Source organism: Pipistrellus kuhlii, unplaced genomic scaffold, assembly GCF_014108245.1.
Source record: "Pipistrellus kuhlii isolate mPipKuh1 unplaced genomic scaffold, mPipKuh1.p scaffold_m20_p_14, whole genome shotgun sequence".
In the NCBI taxonomy this organism is placed as follows: Eukaryota; Metazoa; Chordata; class Mammalia; order Chiroptera; family Vespertilionidae; genus Pipistrellus; species Pipistrellus kuhlii.
Genome location: NW_023425449.1, coordinates 39,230,347 through 39,252,414, shown reverse-complemented (window position 1 = coordinate 39,252,414; position 22,068 = coordinate 39,230,347). Strand labels below are relative to the sequence as shown.

At 47.6% G+C, this 22,068-nt stretch overlaps 1 protein-coding gene across 3 annotated transcripts in view; it reads right to left on the bottom strand.

Moving 5' to 3' along the window:
* The window catches only part of FER1L6 (fer-1 like family member 6), a 118,936-nt gene that overhangs the window by 28,437 nt on the left and 68,431 nt on the right, over positions 1 to 22,068 (bottom strand). For all 3 annotated transcript variants that reach the window (XM_036437216.2, XM_036437215.2, XM_045581508.1), the window contains 10 exons: positions 20,038 to 20,215; positions 17,877 to 18,001; positions 15,634 to 15,768; positions 11,741 to 11,890; positions 5,809 to 5,919; positions 5,415 to 5,576; positions 4,119 to 4,299; positions 2,984 to 3,201; positions 1,400 to 1,522; positions 438 to 477 (listed from right to left, as the gene is read on the bottom strand). In XM_036437216.2, the coding sequence (XP_036293109.1) occupies positions 438 to 477; positions 1,400 to 1,522; positions 2,984 to 3,201; positions 4,119 to 4,299; positions 5,415 to 5,576; positions 5,809 to 5,919; positions 11,741 to 11,890; positions 15,634 to 15,768; positions 17,877 to 18,001; positions 20,038 to 20,215 (1,423 nt within the window). The remainder of the gene's footprint in view (positions 1 to 437; positions 478 to 1,399; positions 1,523 to 2,983; positions 3,202 to 4,118; positions 4,300 to 5,414; positions 5,577 to 5,808; positions 5,920 to 11,740; positions 11,891 to 15,633; positions 15,769 to 17,876; positions 18,002 to 20,037; positions 20,216 to 22,068) is intronic.

The window sequence follows — 22,068 nt, the reverse complement described above, 5'->3', positions numbered from 1 at the left end:
ATCGAGTTTGAGGTCATTTCTAATCTCAGGCCTCTTTCATTTATTTCCGCCAAACCACATCCATCCAATCCTTGTAAACTGAGTTTGGGAAGCTAAATCCAGGTCACCTCTATTAAAGTTTATCATGTTGGTTTTGGCCTGTCATCCCAGCTCACTTCTATTTTTACTCTGCTGTTTCTACACTCAGATTCTCAATGAGGGACATGAGCCAAAGGGTTGGTTTCAGCACTGAACTAGAGTTAGGAAACCTGGGAGCTGGTCCCAGTCCAGCTCAAATCAGCTACATGACCTTCTTAAAGCACTGTCATCTTACTGAGATTGTTTCCTCACCTGGAAAATTAGGGAATACAACTCCACTGTACCTCCCATTGCTTCCATTTAATTATTCCCCAATGGCCTTATTCTATGTTTAAATGCTCCTCAGAACAACTACTTACCTGTATTGTCTTTTTTCTCTTTGGAATTTTTCTCCTTTTCCTTTGAGAAAAGACAGAGATCAGATTACTGACACTGCCGTGCCTCATTTATTAATCCTGACTTGCTAAAAGTTCTAATTCAATTATCTCAACTCTGCATTTTCAGAGATCCATTTTAAGAGTATGCAAACAGTCCTGAAGTTAACCCCCAAATGAAGCCTCGCTGTAAAGACCCGAGACCCAAGGGCAGTGAGATGCCCTGACCTAGAGAAAAGGTGCCCACACTTCCTAGAACAGGGCCACCAAGCGGCAGACTCCCTTGTCCTCCATGTGCAGCCTTCTCTGGAAAACAGCCCTGCTCCCCCTATTTTCCCACCTCCCTGAAGCATCTTCCATCTGATCACCACAGTCTGCAGCTGAGTTTACTCACTGGCATGTTAGGTTGTTGGGTTGGTTCAAGTGCCTGGGTGGGTTGTCAGAGAAAGGGGAAAGGGCTGAGCACTCACCAGAAATGTGTGTCCATTGCAACAAAAGGAGGGAGGTTGGAGGCAGGGACTAACACTTGTTTTGCTTATTTAATTACATATCAATCTCCATGGATATCCCTAGATGAAGAAACTATGATCTTTCCAAACTCTAGAATCAGAAGACCTTCTATTCAACTGCATATGGTGATATCTGACTAATCTTCCTTTCCTTTCTTACTTAGAGATGAGATGTCTTACAAAATTCAGCCACTAAGCTGAATACCCTTCCAGCATTTTACCACAGAGCTGGTGTCCTAGGGTCAGCTCCAGCCAGAAGGTGGCTACTAGCAATTCTGGGCCCCTGGTCCTTCCAGGCTTTGAACCCTTCTGCAATTCACAGAATAGGGCCTACCTACAGTGGATTGAAAAGAGGGGATAATGTGGAATTGGGAAGGTGGTGGGAGAGACAACTTGTTTATCGAGTCCCTTGATGGTCACCACCAGGGGAGTCTCTACCTTCTGTGCTTTCTTCAGGGAGGCATAGTACTTGGACCACCAGTCAATGACATTTTCAGCAGATTCGTCTGCTATGGTCCTCTTTCTCCTTTTGGTAGACCTCCGGGAAGGTTTCCTGGCGTCCTGGCAAAAGATGAGGATGGATTGTTAGTTAGGCCCCATGGAACTGCATGGAGCTGCTGGTGGCTGACTTATTTCCTGAAAAGAAAGATGCACTCTGGGAAGCGGATGGAGGTGTTGGCAGGTTTTGTGGTTGCAGCTCTCTGTACCACTTCAATAAGTGAAAGCTTAATAATCTGTCTATTCATTCATTTATTGAACAGGCAAGCATTTATTGAACAGATGTGAGATACTGTGCTTGACTTTGGGGAAGTGGAGGCAGCCCCCACCTTTGGAAGGCTTACTGTTCAGGAGGGGAGACTGACTTATGATACTATGTGGTATAGTGGACAGGGCATTATAGACCTGGGTTATACGTCATTAAGCAATTAATTTATATTTGTGACAATAATACCTGCCTACTTCACTGTCGTGAGGATTAAGTGACATAATACAGACAATTCTCCTTTCGCATCATTTCTGATTTGAATGGGTACAAATAAATGATACCTAATCGTAAATGAGGGGTAGGAGAGGTAGTGATACATGTTTGGCAGAAAGGCCATATTTGCTGGAGAAGACAGCTGACCCATTGGAGGAGGCTATCTTTGCAAACACATCATGTACCCAATATCCGTTCACTCTCTTGGACTTCTCTTGAGTCCCTACCTGTGTTGTGCCAGGCACTCTATCCAATGCAGGGAATGCAAAGATGTTTAAAAAACTACTTTTGACCCAGTGAGGCCTACAGTTTTATGGTAACAACAAACACTTAAACTGAGCTTTTTAACTTAAAGTGGCAGGTGCCATGCTGGTGGGAGACAGAGGGCCTCTCGAGGTGTCATAGAGGGTCACGCTGGATGACATGGGAACAGCCTGAGCAAACATCCACTAATCTACGTTATTCTGCTTTCTATTTCAGCCTTTACCATTTGCTGGGCAAGCCATCTCTTAGGACTTTCTTAAACTGCCTCCTTCAAGTCAATTGATGCCCAGGCTATTATACTTAAGTTTATGGCATAGAAAGATAAATTCCATCCTTGGCTTATGGTTCTTTGTTAATGTGTCCATCTCCCCTTCCAGAATCTTAGCTACCTGGGGATGAGAAGTCTCACTTCTCTTTAGAGTCCAGAAGACATATATTTTTGTCCCACATGCCCTTGTACAAAGTTGGTTCTAAATATCTGGGGATTAGTCCTATATATGAAACCATTGTCTTTCCAAGTGAATAAATTGACAAAAGTTTCTGTTCAGTTAAATATTACTGTTCTGTTTGACTGGCACTTTAATTTCATATATGTTGACGTGTCTGACTCTATAACAGTGCTGCAAAGTGAGTATCAATGTCCCCATTTTACAGATGAGGAAACTGAGGCTCAGAAATGCTCATGGTCACACAGCTAGTAGGTGGGAGGATTAGTAACTAGAGCCTCCCATACAAACTCAAATGAGCCTTGTAAATACGAAGAGGGATTGGATTCTGACCTTAGCTTTTCCGTCCTGTGGTGGCTCCTGGGCTGCAGGTGGGTGTTCAGCCGGCAGCATAGGGGATGAGTCAGGGATGTCAACCTTACTAGCCTGCTGAACCTGGGCAGAATCAGGCACCACTGTGGGAGGTGGCTCAACGTCCACATAGATGTGATCTGTTGAGGGGTCCTTGGAGGAGCTGAGGGGCTCAGAGGGCTCAGTGGCTATTAGCGAATCTGAAATAAGCAAAATGAAAGCACATCAGGTTGGGGAAAATGGGAGGTCATTTCAGGGACCCAACACTGGCAGCTCTGGATGCAAATATGGCAAGTTCCTACCATCTCTGAACCTGTTTCCTTATTGACAAGATGGCAGTGAAAATGCCCATGACACTGGGGCCATAAATGAGATCAGGATGTAAGGCATTTGATGCCTAATAGCTAATCAATAAATGGCCACACTTATTATTGATCCTCAGAGTAATTTTAATGAAGAGAGGTCATTTATCACAGCATTGTCTGTGGAAGTGGGGAGTTGAAGGCAGCCTGGAGTCTAACATAATGGAAAAGGAAAAGCAAAATGAGGTAGGTGCAGTGGGCATGGTAACAAGCTAATGTACACACAGCAGTATGGACATATCTTAAAACACAGTTTGAGTGGAAAGAGTAGAAAACCAAAGGAAGGTTCTGGTACCATTTCATAACCGTTTTATTTATAAAGTGGATTTACATTTTACAAGAATTGGTGGTGTGGGGCCTACAGTAGGGAGGGGAGTGGAAATGGGGATGGGAATAAGGCACGGGGGATGGTGGGCATAATGAACAGTTTTGAACAGATTGATGATAATTGTACACCATGAACTGAGAAATGTAATTAATTCAACTCTGTGCACCTGAGATCTGAAACAGACCAAATTAAAGTAGCATCAAGCAGATGTCAGGAAGTGTGGGTGGGTGGGTGGAAGCTTGAGGAAGAGTTCTCAGAGGAGTTGACCCTGATGCCATTCTTAAAGCAAGAATCTGGCAACTAACGAAGCAGAGGTGGCACTTAAGGACCAAATTCTTCAGAAAGATCCAGTTGACCAGGGGGCGGGGGCATCTTTGTGAGGGTCTTATCGGGGTTCACAGCCCCAGAACCAAGGGGAGCGTCTTACCTTGCCCAGCTGGGGTTCCGTCCACCTGTGAGGAGGGGGCGAGGGGCTCCCTGGGTTTACACAGGAACTGCTTCAAGCAGTTGATGGTATAGGTGCCCACCAGGGTGCTCCTCCCGAAAGCCCTCCAATCCACCACGCAGATGCTCAGGGGCGGGTGCAGCAGCTCGTTCTCAGGCAGCTCCTGCGGGGAGAGGCCAGCACGGGGTCAGGGCACTGCCTGGGCTGTGGCGCCCTGTCTGGAGGCAGGTCCAAGGTAAGCCTGACACCCTTCCTCCCTCTGACCCTGCCCTGTCATTCTCTCCTTCCAGGCCACCCCGGCAGCTTGCCGAAAGTCCAGAGCAGTGCCTTCCCAAGCCTCGGAGTGATGACCCAAAATGGGAAGAGCGGCACCAACAGTTCATCCGGGGCTTAAACTGCAAAAAATCCCACACTTCCCATGGCAGTAGCTGTCAACCGTCTCATTTTGTCATCATTCACCAGAGCTCTCATCTCTAAGAGAGGTGTACCCGGCCCAAAGGGAGCCATTCCAAATGGAGCTGCGGGTGAGGGCCCACCTGTTTCCCTGGTGCTCCTCCACCCCCTCCCCCAAGGCTCAGCAAAGCTCAGCCTGAAATGTTTGCACACAGATGCACATTCTTTCTTCCTAATCTTTGCTGATTCAGCATATGTGTCCATTGGCATCCACTGGGCTGGACAGAGCAAACTCCTCACAAAGCTCCAAATCAGAGCACAAAAGGGTATGTTGAAATACTGAAACAAAAAGACAGATGCAAAAAAAAAAAAAAAAAAGTCACTGTAGAAAAAGCATAAATTCACATATAAACAACTGCTGTTTTATGCATAAATACATTTTTAAAATCGATTAAAATGAGTTTTGTGAGGGTATGTTCTCAGCCAGTGGTTCTCAAACTTTGATATGTAACAAAGGGTTTAAGCCAGAACTCTCTGGGTCCCAGCCCCCAGCAGTCTCTGGTTCCGCAGGTGTGGGTGGGCCTGAGCATCTGTGTTTCTAAAGGTCCAGGTGGTGCTGCTGCTGAAGCGGATGAAGCGGGTGGAGCTGCACTTTGGGGACCACTGCTAACCCGATTTGATCGACTGTATGATCAAACCTGGAACCTTCCAAACCAAACCAAACATCAGCGATAGTCAGTTTTATCTCATTCTGAATGGCTTTTCACTAAGTTAGACTGTCCTTCCTTGCAGGTGGGGGACAGTCCAATCTCCAAAACATCTCCCCAAGACAATCCACCTGCGAGAATGAAGGGCAGGACCAGGTAAGGAACGAGATGCACGCACCACTTCGAAAGCGTCTGCCTGGATGCTGAAATTCGGGTTGTTCTTGTAGCTCTGGATCACGCAGGACTTGACTCCTCGTCCCCCGCACTCAATGAGAACCTGAGGACGATCCACCGAGAGCAGCTGCACCTTCTTCATCTCTCGGACTCCCCAGAAGAGAACCTGAGGAGAGGACCGGCAGAGCTGTCACTCCAAGGCCCAGGGAGGAGCCAGCAAGGAGGTCCGCGGGCTGCCTAGGAACTACTGTACAGTATGTTCTTCCGGGAAAGGACTGAGCAACAACTCAAGGGCCCATCTAACCAACTATGTCTCCTTCCCACCCCATAATTCCCCTTGTGCAACGCACGACTGCCCTTTAATTCCAAAGATCGACTCGGCCCTTCCCTGCACCTACCTCCACTCGGTATTTACTCAGCACTGGCCGAATGCTGGCAGGAACCGGGTAGATCTGGGTGACGTCTGGTGGGTCAATGGGAGGGAGCCCTTCCAGCCCGGATGAAGGGACCTACCACAAAGAACAAGTGCTGGTTAGAAGATCAAGACAGGCAAGGACCTCATCGGTAAAACAGTCGTTTTTCACCCAGCCCTCAACCCTCCTCCTATCTGGCAACTGTCAAGTTGTTCTCTGAATCTATGAGTCTGTTTCTGTTTTGATTGTTCTTTTATTTTATTTTCTAGATTCCACTTATAACTGAAATCATATGGTGTTTGTCTTTCTCGGAAGGATTTAAGAAGTACAAAGTGGCAGTTATAAAAACAGCCATAGGGATATAGAGTACAGCATAGAGAATACAGTCAGTAACACTGTAATAACCATGCAGAGTGTCAGTTTGATACTACACTTATTAGGGTGGTCACATAATAAGTTATATAAATATCTATTCACTATGCTGCATGCCTGGAACTAATATAATATAATAGTGTATGTTGACTGTAAATTGAAAAATAAAAAATGAGCCATGAATAGAAGGTATGCAGAGGCAGACAGATCTCATTTCAGTAGAAAGGCATTCTCACAATTAAAATCCTTTAATTCCTCGCCCAACCTCACTTACAGACAGGCTGGATCAGTGGTCGCCAACCGGTGGTCCGTGGACCACTGGTGGTCTGTGAGGCCTGAAAGGTTGGTGACCGCTGGGCTGGATAACAATCTAGGCAGCAGCTGATGAATGCTGGGTCCTGGACATGTCAGTGAGGATGGCAAGGAAGGGCATGCATGTTTTACGTGTAGTTGGACTTAGTCATTGACGAAAATGGAGAATGAGGGAAAGAGGATATTTCTGGGACTGTCCCACCCTGTGGGATACTACACGTGGCTCACTGATGAATCTGAGTTGCTTCCTTTTATTTTTTCCCCTCATTCATCTGTTATCACCACCAGCCAAATTATGTAATTGAGTAAAACCCTTTCCTCCATAAAAACATTTAGCAAAGACAATGTTTCCAGCTTAAAATGTAACCAAGATGATGCATTTTACCACACTTATCTATTAACTGGCAAGTGCATTCGTTTGCAAGTGCTCATTTAGTGAGCACTTAACAATGTGCCACAAAGCCAATAGGTTAATGAGCTCTTCGTAAGATGGGGGTGGAGGAAGAAAATAGCTACCGTGTTTCCTCAAAAATAAGACATCCTCTGAAAATAAGACCTAGCGCATGGAAAGATAAGACATCCCATGAAAATAAGACCTAGCGCAACTTTGGGAGAAAAAATTAATATAAGACACTGTCTTAGTTTTGGGGAAATAGGGTAGCTCCTCGCGACCTGATAAAACGATATCGAAACTCCAGCAGTGGACTGGGGAAGGGGCTCAGATTGAAGCTGACCCTTTGAGACTTACCTATTCCCCATGTTGCTACTGAGATTCCTGCTACAGAGATTCCAGGTTAATCAAGTAGAAACCACGCCCAATCAGTGAAACAGAAAATGAAGTCTTTTAGAGGCAGGCCTCTAAGGATGAAAATATGTCATTTCCTGTGCACTTGGAGTTAACCAAACTGCAGGAGGACAATGGTCTATACTCTATATATATAAAAACCTAAGCAACCGGCCATGACATGCAGTGATCACCCAGGGGCAGATGCTCAGCACAGGAGCTGCCAACGACAGCAACTTTGTAGAGTGCCCTCTCTCGTACTTCAGGGCCCCTTGGGGAATGTCAGACTGCTGGCTTCGGCCCAATTCCTGCAGGCCAGGCCGAGGGACCCCACCTGCCAGAGTGACCCCACTTACCCCGCAGGCACCCTTCAAGCCCTGGCACCATGCCAGGTGCTGCCCGCTGGGAAGGGACTATGGGAGATTGGCTCCAGGGCTTGTTTGGCCCATCTCACCCAGTTCCATCCTGCTGGCCACCTTCAAATTAATTTCCTTTCATTGTGCACAAATCTGTGCATCCAGCCTCTAGTCCTATTAATAAAAGCCTATGTGGTCATGACGTCCTCACGCTGTGACACCTTCATGCTGTAACGAGTGATTACCAGGAGGCTGTGGGTGCAGGGGACATACATGGGTGGACAGGGCTGTGTATATTTGTGGGTGGGCAGGGGCTTGAAACTATGTGTGCAGAGATAGGTCCCACAGCTCAGCGCGGTAAGGCCAGGGTCTCAAGGCTCCAAGTCAGGTCCTGAGGCTCTGGCCTACCTCTTTGGGGCAATCCATTGAGAAGCCCCGGATGGGTGGGTGGGGCCTACCTCTTTGGGGCGATCGATCTCGGGGCTCCCACACTGTGAAAGGGCACATGCCAGGCTGGGGGGACTCCCCCCCAAAGTGCATGAACTTCATGCACTGGGCCTCCAGTGCTTTAATAAAATCTCACACAAAGGACATAGAAAGGGTCGTCCTCCCTTGTGCAGGCCACCAAGCACTGCCTTCAAGATATGGCTCAACACAGGTATCTTTCAAGAAGCTGTCCCTGATTCGGTCCCAGCCACTGGGGCCGTTCTCCTACTCTTCAGGCCTTGGAACGTAGCATGTCCTCTCTAAAAGCTTAGTGCAGAAACTCATGACTGAGCCTGGACACCAGGCTCTGCTGTGTGACCCTGCATGAGTATCTTTCCCTCTCTGGGCCTTTGATATTGGGCCCGATGATCTTTGAGTGCCTTGGAAGTCAGAAGTTCTATGAAGCATTGTTTTGGGGAAGGAGTTTCTCCTAATGGGGGCTGGGAGGGTGTTTGGCCCAGAGGAGGTGTTTGTTTACTTCATTTCATTCTCTCAATCCCACAATTGGCATTCCATATCCAATGGGCTCATAATAAATGTCTATTCGCTGCCTGACACAATAGCTCCATATGCCCGATAAAGCCTAATTGCTCACCACAACCTGCAAAGCACAAATATATCACCCTTTCTTTTTCACAGACATATTCTAGTTGGCAAGGGCAGATGTGGTCAATTCAATTATAAGAAAGCTCAGAAAAAAGCAGACAGCGGATACTGCGAATGCCAAACAGGCTCAAGACAATGAAGGTGCAGAACGAGCCAGACCAGATAGGGGAGCTGAGAAATAATGAGGATGCATTGCCAGTGCTGCCTGGCAGCGAAGAGGTGAGCAATTTGCCTGCAAAACACCACCTCACTGAGAAATCTAACTGCCCCTTGAGCCCCCGAGGTAAAGACACAGAACAGCTGGGATGGGGCAGAGGACGGTGCTCCGGGTGGTTTTTACAAAACGCCCCATGTCTGTTTGCTCATCCCGGGGCTGCTGAAATGCCAGCCTGGCAAAGCTTTGTTCCACGGGGCCTTGAAAGATGTCCTTAGTGTTCAACACAAGCTGCGAAGCTCACTGCGTGGTAGAGATTAAACGGCTTTGCTCCCAGCGAGGCTGAAATGCTTTCACAGTGAAATGGGGCAGCTGCTGGTTTAGAAAAGTACATGGTGTGCAGTGTCTCGGTGCACAGGGCCAGGGAAAGATAAAGAATTGTTATAAAGGCAAAATGGTAAGCATCAGGGGTGGGCAGGATAAGCTAGCCCCAAAGCCAGATTGTTGTAACATCCCAACAAAATATCAGGATCCCAAAAGAGGGCCCCCTGCAGGGCTGGGATGGGATGTTACACAAGTCAGGGAATCATCACTGTCAGGATCATACATGTGAACAAATGGCCTTCCCACAGCCCGAATTAAACAGGAAAGAGGCAGCGTGTTGGAGGGTGGAAGAAAGCAATTGACTGAGGCGGGGGTGGGGAAAGCTTCCCGGAGGAGGCATCTCTGGTTCTGAATTTGATGACCTTTTCCCTAAAAGGTAGGTGGACTGTGGAGGTTGGGGTGGGCAGAGTGGGAGACATTTCTGAATGGGGTAACCGCATGACTCAGAGCAAGTAGCCTGGCACAAAGAGGCCATAGTGTCTGTAGAGTCATATGTTGAGATCTGAGGCTGAAAAAGAGCTTGAAGCCAAATTTGGGGAGAATTTAAATGCCAACCTATAATTTCCTATGGGGCAGATTTTCTTTTCATGAGCAACTATAAAGAGTTATTATGCAAAGAAAAAAGAAAAGTTTCATAGTCAAAAACCTTTGGAAGACCCTAGATCTTCTCAGAGTCCTCACCATGGTAATGGGCATTTCCCCACGAGGGACATAATCTCAGGCAGTTCCCAAATTTCATTTCCCTTATTTGGAGGGACTGCGTTTGGTGTTTAAAAAAAAAAAAAAAAAATCAGACTTGGGGAAATGTTTCTGGAGGTAATAAGCAGCAGGGAGCCACTATGATTTCTGAAGAGGAGAGTGGTGTGTCCACTCATGTTCTGGAAGGTCCATGAAGGATAAAATGAACAAGAAAAGGGCAGGAAAGAGGCTGAAATGCCAGGAAAAGAGGCCAACGCAGCAGTCCTGAGAGGAAGCAGGGTCTGTGAGAACAGGGGAGAGGGAAGCTGTCCAAGGAAGGGTGTGGCCTGGCTCCAGGTCCAGAGGGGAGAATTAAAGCTGAGTCTGAATTTTCAAGGCAGAGTCTGGGAGAAGAGGAGGGCTATGAGCCAGGATGGGGATGACAGGGGTGGGGAGGAGGCAGCTAGCTTGGGCAGGGATGGGAAATAGAGATCATGAATTCCGTTTGGGGCATTGGAACACCAAGGCGCTAAATCCTCCTGAGATGGGGAAGTGTTTCAGAAAAGGAGATGGAGAGGCTGAGTAGGCATTGCGCAGATGAGAACGGAGAGCAGTGGGAGACAGATGAAGGCATTTCCAGCTCCTGTCTCTCAGCATGTACGAGATCCACAGGCAGACAGCTGCTCTGATGATCAAATTACTTTTTGAACAAGTAATCAAATGAGAAGTCCTAATGGAACCCTAATGAATTTTCTCTCTTAGGCTGCTCGCCTCTGACAATGCTTCCTCTATTAACTCAGCTGTCAGCAGGCAGCAGGGTATCACCTCTATGCTCAGCGTGGAGGAGGGAGGGCAGGGAAGAGGTGGACATGGAATGGAGAGAGCCAGAGCCCTCAGAGGACCTGAAGGGGTCAGGTCAGGCCCTCAGTGACCGACTGGGGACTCACACTCAGAGCACTTCCGGAAGCTTCGTGTAATGAAAAGAGTGGTTAACTGAATCCAATTCAATTAACCTTGAGCCTCAGCTTTTCAGCTTCCTTTTTTTTTTTTACCTGCTGATGTAGCTCAGTGGTTGAGCTTCAATCTATGAACCAGGAAGTTATGGTTCAATTCTCAGTCAGAGCACATTCCTGGGTTGTGAGCTTAATCCCTAGTAGGAGTTGTGCAGGAGGCAACTGATCAATGATCTCTCTCATCATTTATGTTTCTATATCTCCAAATCTCTTCCTCTCTGAAATCAATAAAAATTTATTTTTTAAAAAGTTAAATGTATCGAGGAAACATTGGGTAATAACAGTATATAAATTTCAGGTGTACAGATTATAATTTGCTATGTGTGTACTACCTGTGAAATGGGAATCAGAATATTCCCATTCCTATCTCAGCAGGTCGGAGGGCGGTCTGGTGTGATGAAAGGCAAGTGAGGCAGCAAATACAACACTGGCACATGATAAGCCCCACAAATGTTTGTTCCCTTCCTCTTTGCTACCCTCTCATGGCCCACAGGCTGCTCAAGAACTTGTACAAAGGGTTGTTCAAGCACTGTTGGCTGAACCCATAAGAACAGTCCATCCTGGGATTCTACCTTCTAGCACAGGGGTGCTGGGAGTAGCCTGTTCTTGGGTGGCACCTGCAAGATCCCCAGAAGGAGACACATCCAGACCGAGGACAGCAGGGAGGGACCAGACACGTTCCAAGGACGTGCCCTTCCAGGAAGGCCACTTCCCCAGCCAAGTGGACTGGATAGACAATAACCAGTGCAGGTGTCACCTCCACCTCTCTCACCTGTAACAGCTCGAACACAGCAAGGAGGTCTCCTCCAGAGAGGTTCCCACAGAAGATGGGGTGATAGCTCAGCCTGGGTGCCTCGTAGTCCTGGTCGGCCAGCTTCACGACAGGAGCAGCCACCGTGGCTCCCAAATATTCCGGCTTTCCCTGAGGCAGAAAAGAAGTGACATTTGGCCCTGACTGCCACCTAACTGTTCCTGAGCTGCATCAGCACAATTTTGTAAATAATCTTCACAAAACCATCAGCCTCAGTATCTCCCTCTTTCCGCTGCCCTCACACACTTTTCCAAAGACTGGGCTCCCGGGGAGAACTCTAAGAGGGTCACCTTAAGGATTCCCTGGCCCAAGACTATCTTAGGGGTTCCCTCTCCTCAGCATAGAGAGCTCAGTGGCATAAAGTTAAAATAGTCATCTAGGGAGCCCCATCAGTGTGGCTCAGTGGTTGAGCTTTGACTATGAAGCAGGAGGTCACGGTTCAATTCCCAGTCGGGTGCATGCCCAGGGTTCCAGGCCCAAAAGAGGGTGTGCAGGAGACAGCCAATCATTGGTTCTTTTTCATTACTGATGTTTTTCTCTCTCTCTCTCTCCTTCTCCCTTCCTTTCTGAAATTATATATATATATATATATATATATATATATATATATATATATATATATATATATATATATATATATATATATATATATATATATAAATAATCACCTAGGGTAGCCTTGGAGGGGAAAAGGAGAAATAAGGTGGTACCAAACATTCGACAAGCTCTCCAGGGCAGAAAACTATTGTGGGCAGGAATGTGAGCTTTGGAGTCTGGCAAACCCTATGGCCTTGGACCATTTCACTCAACCTTTTCTTAGCCTTATGCCTAAAATGTAATTCAAACTACTATCTGTTAATAAGGCCATGACGGTTGATGATGTATGTGCTTTGCAGTGACTGGTATACAATGAGTGCTCAACTCATGGTAAGATGATGATTATGATAAAGGTCAATATGCTTAAGTAACAGAGCAATTCTACCCTATTTTTTTTGGTAGTAAAAGCGGGTATATATATATAAAAGCCTAAGAGACCCTTACAACCTGTCGACTGGAATGACTGGTCGACCAGTTGCTATGATATGCACTGACCACCAGGGGGCAGACATCAACACAGGAGCTGCCCCCTGGTGGTCAGTGCACTCCTACAGCCAACCTCCCACTGCCCCTCCCCCCAGCTGGCGGCCCCCATTGGCTAAACCATTCATAGAGACCTGCTTCTGGGTCAGGGTTTCCTATGTGGCAGAGAAGCTCCCTCACTGCAATCTATTGAAAGCCCTCAACACAAGGGTTTATCTCGCTCCCATCCTGTCCTTCCCCTGGCGGCCTCCCACAGTAGTGAGGGAAGGAGGAGGGAGATGGGGAACTGTGTGGCTTCAGCATCCATTCCTTCTGAGTCTGGCCCCAGCAACTGTAGCCTCCTCTCCCGACCCTGTAGGGGCCTCTGGGCCTCAGCTGAGACAGGGAACCAGGGGTGGGTGATGGCGGAAGCGGCCCCTTTCCCAGGGGAGCTGAGGGCCGACTTCCTTCTTGGGGGTCAGCGGTCAACCTCCCACCACGGTCCCTCCTGGCCAACTTGAACGAGGCTTCTGGTTTTTATAGTATGTTTGGAGTGTAAGAACTATTAGATGGCACCATCTCCTGCTCTTTCCACACCTGCTCCCAGGAACATGGGCCCACACTCCCTGGGAGCAGCCTGGGGCCAGAGCCTGGGGCTCTTTGCTTGCTGCTTGTCTCAGGACCTCCTGGAATGTAAGCTCCATGCAGGCAGCGTTACCTGTTTTATTCATTGCTGTGTCCCCTGGCCCTGGGTAGGCACTGGGTACATGTTTATGGAGTGAAAGCTGTTGGGTTAATGACTTCTGAAGTCCAAGGACACTGCCCACATGCCCTTCTGGGGCTAGGGCTGGGTTTGAGCAGTTGCAGGGCTTCGTTGCCTTGGGACTCATGAACCAGCACGTGGCTTGCTGGCTATAGGAGGAAGCCTGCCTGGGTGAGGTGGAAATGGGGGTTAGTTCAGCCACACTCAGAAGCAGAGTTGCCTGCTGGTATCCATGGGAAGAGTCAGACCTGTTTCTAATCTGGGTACAGGTAGGGCAGCTGAGATGCTGTGCCGTATACTTATTTTGCCCATGATCTAGCTTAGAAGAATTAAAATTGGTCCTGGAAACAAAAGAGTAGACATAAGCCCAAGCAACAAATTTGCAAAATATGAACTCATTTCCTAGACAGCCAGAAGACCACAGTGAGAGCACAAGGCCCAGAGGAAGGAGAGAAAGTTCTAGACTGAAATTGCATGTGTGACAGAGTCAGAATCTCACAATCGGGCTGTCCCTGCAGGACGTGGGCCCCGGGCAGCTGCAGCCTGAGGTGCAAACAGAATCTGCATGTCCGTGTGCATCTCTCCAGGAGGAAAGTGCAAAACGCACAGGAGTTTTCTCTCTCCTACGTTTCCTTTTCCTTTAGATGGGAGAACGGAAGCTTGTTTTTCCATAAAGGGGTTGGCTTGGGGTGGGGCCCGAGAGCACAGAAGAGAGATCCAGAAGGAGTCGGAACAGCAAAGGCGCCAAGGGCAACCCGTGGAGCGGGCTGGCTTAGGGGAGCTTCCAGAGATGCTGATTGTTGTGACTGGTCTCCAAGTAAAATTACTCAGGATTAGAACCATGCTGTTAGGAACCAAATTGAAAAGGTGTGTGTTTTATGGCTGTCTCTACAGAAAATCTATACTATACTGCCAAGAGTAGAACTCACATTCCATAAATATATACATCTAGCTCCAACTTTCAGCTGGGGGAGACAGAGATAAAGATAAAGGAGGAGGAGGAGGAGGAAGAGAAGGAGGAGGAGGAAGAGGAATGGGAAGTAGAGTATGTGTTTCTAAAAGCATGGTCACACCAGCCATGCCCACATGTAGGTACAGAAAGAGTAGGCACAGAAGGTTAGGTTCAAGTTCTGCCTCTGCCTCCAGCTAGCTATGACCTTGAACAAGGCATTTGACCTTTCTGGGTCTCCTTTTCCTTCTCTAGGAAGCAAGAGGGCAGTCTGTGCTCTCCAAGATGCCTGCTCACCTTCTACAATTTTCCCATCCTAATTTCCTCCCGACCTTGGATCAAGGTCACAGCTGCCAGGATGCTCTGAGGTGAAGAAGCTTTTAGGAACAGCTGTTGTATTTAATATATTTGTGCTTCTGCAACTTCCCAAGGAGGTAGAGACAGCAAATAAACATTGTCTTTCATTTTAGACTTCTCAATTTAAAAAGAAGACTTGATTTGTTATTTTTTAAAAATCTCCAGTAATTTTGAATCTATCAATGTTTCAGAACACAAACATCTTTGGAGAGGAAGAGGTCTGGTCACCATAATAGCAAAAATGGGATAGAATAAATGCATTGTTGCAGGTTTCGGAAGTAACAGCCAAGAAAAAAATAAAGACCCAGCTCCAAAGGCTGAATTGGTGACGATACCCATCCATTCCCTTCCAGCCAGGCGAGATCAGTAAACACCTCCTGTTTTCAAAAGGCATGGACATTGTCATTATGCAGCAATGGGACATGGAACCAGCTGGGGCTGGGCACACGTGGGGGGTTGCGCTATAAAGTACCCTATTCCTGAACCTGCGTGTGACAACCGAAGCTCTGTGACCCGGATCCTATTATAACTGCAACATAAAGGGAACTCTAAGTGAAAAACCCTTTAGTGCAGCAAATGGTCACCACCCATTTTCCTGGTTCTGCAATTCACTGCTTTCCCCGGGTGGGCACTGCCGCCAGGCCCGTCTGGGTCCTGAGCAGTATCAGGCTGGTTAAATAATGTAAGTAAAACAAAGCGCAGTCAGCACTGTCCTGGGCCGCTCACCACCGCGTCACTGTCATACAGCTCCACCACCACTAAGGGCGGGGACTCCTCCAGCTCCTTGTGGTCTCCGTGCAGCACCAGGTCATTGAACAGCAGCATCTGGTTCCAGGTCGGGGAGAGGGTCTGGGAAATGACCTGGAAGGTGGGGCCGAAAGAAAAGAGAAAGCTCACTCAGCCAGGGTGTGAGGGCTCTGAGGAGCATTCAATGGATACCTATGAATGGCAAAGAGAACACATCCTCCTCATCACCGCTCACTCCACGTTCATGGGACAATGTAAACCGATGCACTTCTAAAGTGCTAGATGCTGTGGATGAAAAGATCCCTGCCCTGCAGACGCTTAAACAAGTTTCAGGGGTAGAGCCCCTATGATGTTCAATACCCTAAGGCTTGTGTCAAACACAAGGCCCGCGGGCCAAATCCGTCCCGCCAGGCCTTGCAATGTGGCCCGCACCGCACTGTCATCACTGCACTCCGCTGTGTTTCCATCACAATGACAGTTTATGACTGTTCAGTAAACCATTCGGCCCGCGATTTAGGCTGGATTTTAGATTTTGGCCCCGTCTTTGATTGAGTTCGACACCCCTACCCTAAGCATTTAATACGTCATTTCAACTCCATCCTCTCAGGAGAGCTGTGATAAGACCAGCTGCCCTTCACTGAGCACTCAGTCTGTGCCAGCCACTGCCCTTCACACGCACTGCCTCCGGGAGGTGCACCCAGTGATCCATTCATATCACAGGCCAGGAAACTGAGGCTCACTTGTCAAGAGCCAACAAGTGGCAGAACTGAGATTTGACCTGGAACTCTGGTACCAGGCTGCCAAACTCCTTCAACCTTACCAAGCAGACGCTAATATTGTCTCCATTTTATGGAAGGGAAAACTGAGGATGGGGGATATCTGGCGATACTTCACTTGCGAGCAAATACAATTTTATTAATCAAATCCTCTCTCACAGGACAGGAAGCAGAGCATTCTGTACTCTTCTTGTTTTCATGCTCATTCTTTAGAATGGAGTCACTTCCTTCTGAGGTGTCTCTTGACTTCCCTCCTAGACAGAGCTAAGCCCTCTCTTCAGCACCTCTTGGAGGTCCAGCAATTCAGGGTTTATCACAGGGTAGCTGTCTGTCCGGAGTACTGCCTATCTCCACGACCAGATCATACAGAATGCAGGCCAGGGGCTGGTTCCACCCTCCCTCCACCCCCTCTCTCCCCCTCCCCTCCATTCTGCTCTCCTGAGCCCAGCATGGGGCCCGGCACAGAGCAGACACCCCACAGGCACAGGGGAAGAGGACACACTGCTGGTTCACATTAATATCCCGGTCTGTGTGTCATAAATCAAAATGCAATCTCACCCGTCACCCAGATCACGGCCTCACTTTGGGAAGAAATGTCAGCCTTCCTAACATCAACCAACGTAATGGCCACCATTCATCAATCACCTATTCTCTTAACTCTGCTTCTTCACAATAGCCCTATTTTAAGATGGCAGACCAAGGTTTAGTGAGTCAGTGCAACTGGAAAAGAGATGAGCTGGAATGAAACCTCAGGTCTTTGTGTCCTCTGTCTTCCCTCCCAGAGAGAAGCAAATCCTTTACGGAGCTTCCCTCTCTCAGAACAGCCCATCCTCGGCGAACAGAGTAGGTCCTAGCAAATGTGACCCGATGAGCCTAGAGACTTGTGCTGATTAAGAACCCTTTTCACATTCCCGCACTCAGGGGACAGAAAAGGGAGAGAGCACAGAGCAAAGGATCTGTCTCCATCAGGCCTCACAGCATCCGTCAGGAAGTCGTATTTTGCAGAAGAAAGGCAAGGGATGTTGAAAGTACACACAATATCCCCCGCTGGTAAGTGCAAAGCGATAGGCCAGCCTAGGCTTCCTGTCCAAAAAGCTGGAAAACCTCCCCACCAAGACCCCTCAATAACACTGGGTCTGTGTGCTGATTTCCTGTTCATTCATTCCCCGCCGAACTTGGCCTTGTGCCTGGCACGTCAGCAGGAGCCCAAGGTGCCAGGTTCACCTTTTCCTGCCACCCTCCCTTTGCCTCGGAGACTTGCTCTCTCTCGGGGACAGTGGGTCACACTGGAATAACAGACCTCGTGTCTGTCCTCCCGTGCTTTTGAATCTAAAACACCTACAAGCCCAGAGACATGGGAATTTGCCATGTGCCCTGACTTTTCTTTCCAGGGCCTGCTGCGGATCAGCCGTGGTCTAGGAAGAAGGCAGGGGCTGCCCTGGTTACCTTTGTGGTCTGGCAGTGGGAAAGGAATGTGACTTTGGCAAAAGGGTCTGAAAGTCCATTGCTATCAGCCGCGATGAGGCCCCGGGCCTGGTACATGTGCGCCCTCAGCTGGAAGATATGCCGGTCTGTGGACAGATAGTGGAAAGGGCAGCGTTAGTGACTTCTAGGCACATGGGTATCTGTGTGTGACATGCAGCTGCGGCTGTATCCAGAGAAAGACAATGGAGCCACGGCACCACGGGCCCCTGAGACAGAAATGGATGCAGGAAAGAGGTGGTGTTGATGGCACTCAGGAGCCAGGCATTCTCCTTGGTGCTTTCATAACAACCCTGTGAAGTACATATGATTACCTCCATCCTACAGATGAGGGAAATGGCTCATAAGAAGGCTAAGATACTTTTCCAAGTTTACAGAGCTAAAAAAATGCCCAGAGCCTGGTTTCATTTCTATCACATTCAAAATCTTACCTTCTCTTTCTAAAATACCACATTTTAATTCCTAGTAATTCTTCTGTTTCCACTGGTGTGTGTGTGTGTGTGTGTGTGTGTGTGTGTGTGTGAGAGAGAGAGAGGGGGGGGGGGGGTTCCTCTACAAATGGTTTTTGCTTCAATAAAGTCTTAACTCATCCATTCATCTCTTCATCCATTCAGCCAGCCAAGGTCATTTTGAGTACCTACTGTGTACCAGGTTCAATTCTGATCTCTGAAGGTTCTGAAGTAGTTAAGATGGCCCCTGCCCTTGGAGAGATCCAGGGAGAGAGGGTAACAGATCCCAAAACTCCACAATCACAGTGATAGGAGACGGACCAAGTGTGCTGAGAGAGACACAGACAGAGGACATGGGAGGTTAAAGGCAGGAGCGGGCACACCTGTCTGACGGGATGGGAAGCAGAGAGGGGGCCGCAGTGGAGGTAGAGCAGGATTCAATGGGGGAAGGCCAAGTCAGAGTTGAGAAGTTCCCAGCAGGGAAAGTGTCCTAATATGTCACTCCATGAAACATGCTGCAGACGGCAGAAAGCTCTGGGGAGAGCTCTCCCCTCCTCTGAATTGTTAGTAGCTGGACAGACCAGGCAACTTGGGTTGCTAGAGGTAGTGACAATAACAACAAGAAGATAACCTGATTTAGGTATTTTCTCCCAAAGATAAAACTCTAAGGACAGGATGGAAAGCAGTGGAAACAAAACAAGTTCTGGAGATTGTTTGCTCCATCAGTTACTAACTGTGTGATTTGGGGGAATTTCTAAGCATCTCTGATACATCCTTTGTGAATGCAAAATGAAGAAGCCAGCCAGGGCTGATGTGAGAAATAAATTAAATCTTCTGTATACAGTGTAGGGCACAATGCATGGCAGGTGGTAGGTGTTCTCTCCAGAAACTTGTCTTCTCTGACTGTTGAGCCCTCAGTAGTCAAGGTCAACCACCATAGAGGAGCCTTGTGTGACAAAGGAAACCTGGCTCAATTCAAAACTCAGCTTCTGGCGAAGTGGAGGTAAAACTGTGCTGCTCTATCCGAATTCGGCAGCTAGAGATCCTGCAAATTGAAGCAATTTGGAAACAAGCAAAATGCAACTGTAAGGCATTAATATTTATAACAAAACTTAAGTATTATGAAAATGTAAACAGGATAGCAACCATGAAAAATATCTACAAAGGAGAAAGGATTATTAAAGCAATCTGAATTTCTAGAAGCAGCCAAGCCAAGAAGCAAGCTAGAGAAACATGCTGACTCACTGCTACCGGTTTCCCTGGGTCGTTTCTGGGAAATGCGCATGCCTGCTGTTGACAGATCAAAACCCCGATGCCGTGTAAAAGGGAAAATCTGCTTTAGTTCCACAGGTTGTAGTAACAGAGACCTCACTGATATGTACTGAAAATACATTGTTCGCTTAAAATCCAAACTCAACCTACATAGTCTGCCTTTTCTTTGTTTTCTCTCTGTTAACACAAAAATATAAATTTTCATTTGAAATGTGTCTAATGACTTCCCTTTATTCTTTTAGATCAGACATCGGAAGGTCAGGAAGAAAACTTAGAAACTCTATTAAAAGAAGGCAAGTAAGTTGATCTTAAAATCATGCACAAGCAGCATGCATGTCTCCCTCCTGTTTTCTCAGAAGCCCACCAGAGACACCTTATGACCCTCTGCCCAGGGGGCAGCATACCTTGGTAGATCAGGTTGGCTGGAGGCTGAGTGGGGACAGCCACTTTGGAGGACATTTCTGTCTCATAGCCGGCTGGCAAGTTGTCCAAAATGGCACTGGAGTGTCTGGCCGAGCCCAGCCACAGGTACACGTCGACTTTCGCCTGCACCGACCAGCCAGCTGGCCGTTTGGTAGGAAGCTGTGGAGAGGTTACAAGGAAGCCCAGCTCATTAGAAAGAGCTGGGTGTGGGCCCTGCTCTTTGAGAAATGAGGTCCTTCCTGGGTCCCTAGGGGCAGATCCAGGGGGTGCTCAGAGAGTGGTTCTCAGGAGCTCATCTGGGAGCAAAATGAGACCAAAGACCCCAGTTTCCATGATGCCAGCCCCGGAGGTGGATGCAGTTTTAGCAGGGCTGAAGCTCAAATAGGCATTGTGTTACACAACAGGCAAGCACGGCTATTGCCCTATTTTATAGATGAAAAAACTCAGGCTCAGAGAGGTTAGGCGAGTTTTTAAATAACACTCAGCTATTAAGGGATGGAGCCAGGATTTGAACCCAAAGAGATGACTCCAGGTCTAGACTCCAGTCTCTGACCCCCACCACCTGCCTCTTCCCACACTGCGTTGAAATTTCCCTTCCCAGACCTTCCAAGTGCCTGGCGCTCCAGCGACAGCCTCTACCTCTTGGCTTCAGTCAGAAGAACTCAAATGCTTCTTCCATAGGCCAAGCCTCCATATGCTTGAAGAACCTACCTGCTCTACCCTGTTCTTTCTTCCCGGCTAAATACTTCTCATTCCTTTCCCCTTCCCATGCAGTGTGGTTTCTAATCCCCTTACCCATCACCAGGAGTAGGAGACTCCTTGCTCCCATCTAAGGAGCCCCTGGTCCCAGACGTGCCTGCATTCAGGATCGCTGGCAAGGCCTTCACTCTGAGAATGGCAACCTATCCATATTTTGTTAGCCCTTCTAAGTGGCTTTCCTTAGTTTCCTTAGGATTCCCTATCAGTAATGCCCTCTTCCTTCTGCACCACTTCTTTTCCAGAGAGAATCACAAAATCCTACTATAAGAGGCTACAACTTGCTCTGACTTTTCCAAGGCCCCCCCCCTCCCCCCCCCCCCCCCCCCCCCCCCCCCGTGCAGAGCCCCTGAATCCAGCATTGAACATAGTTATTCACTTTCTTATCTTGCTCTGTGGGTGCCGTAAGTGGATTTTGAGCAACTCAATTCAGCAACTCTGACAAGTGCCTCTAGGAATTGCTGAGGGAGTAGGGTCAGGAGGGCATCACAGGGACCATGACACAGTCCTTGCAATTAGACAAGGAGACCAGCATTCATTCATGTACTCAAATGCAAAGTCAAGTGTAAGAGAGAAATGCTACGGGAGGAGAGAAGTGCCAGTAGGTACTTCCATCCCTTGTTTAAGACTCAGTACTTTGGAGATGGACCAGAAGAGAAGGCACCCCAGGAAGAGGGAAGTGCATGAACAAAGACACGGGGCAGGAACTGACAATGGTGATATGGGCTAATGTTTACTAGTAGTGAGCGCTTACTCTGTGCCAGGGACGGTGGTGCTGAGAGCTTTCAGAAAAGAAAGAGCTGGAACAGAGAATGACACTGACAAGGCTGAAGAATCCTGCTGGTTATATGGAGGAGTTTGGGTTTGATTCTTTAGGGAGTGGGATATGTTCTTTATTCAGCTTACAAATAGGGTAAAAAGTCATTTTCTTGTTGGTAAAGACAGCCACTCTGCAACTTATAATCCTAAAATTTATAATAAGACAAATAATTCTCAATGCATCATTCAATAATAATAATAATAATAATAATAGCAACAATAGCTAAGATGCATTAAGCACTTGTTCAATAAAACAAATATTTATTGAGAGCCTAAGGTTATTTTGTTGTAATAAAAGCAACCCCTCTCCCATTAGTAGATATTACAGTGATGTCCCTCATGCTAAAAAGAGGGCTTGGCACCCAAGAAGCACTCAGTAAATTTTTTTTAATTATTCATTTTTCTAATAATGATGATGATGATGTAATAATATTTCA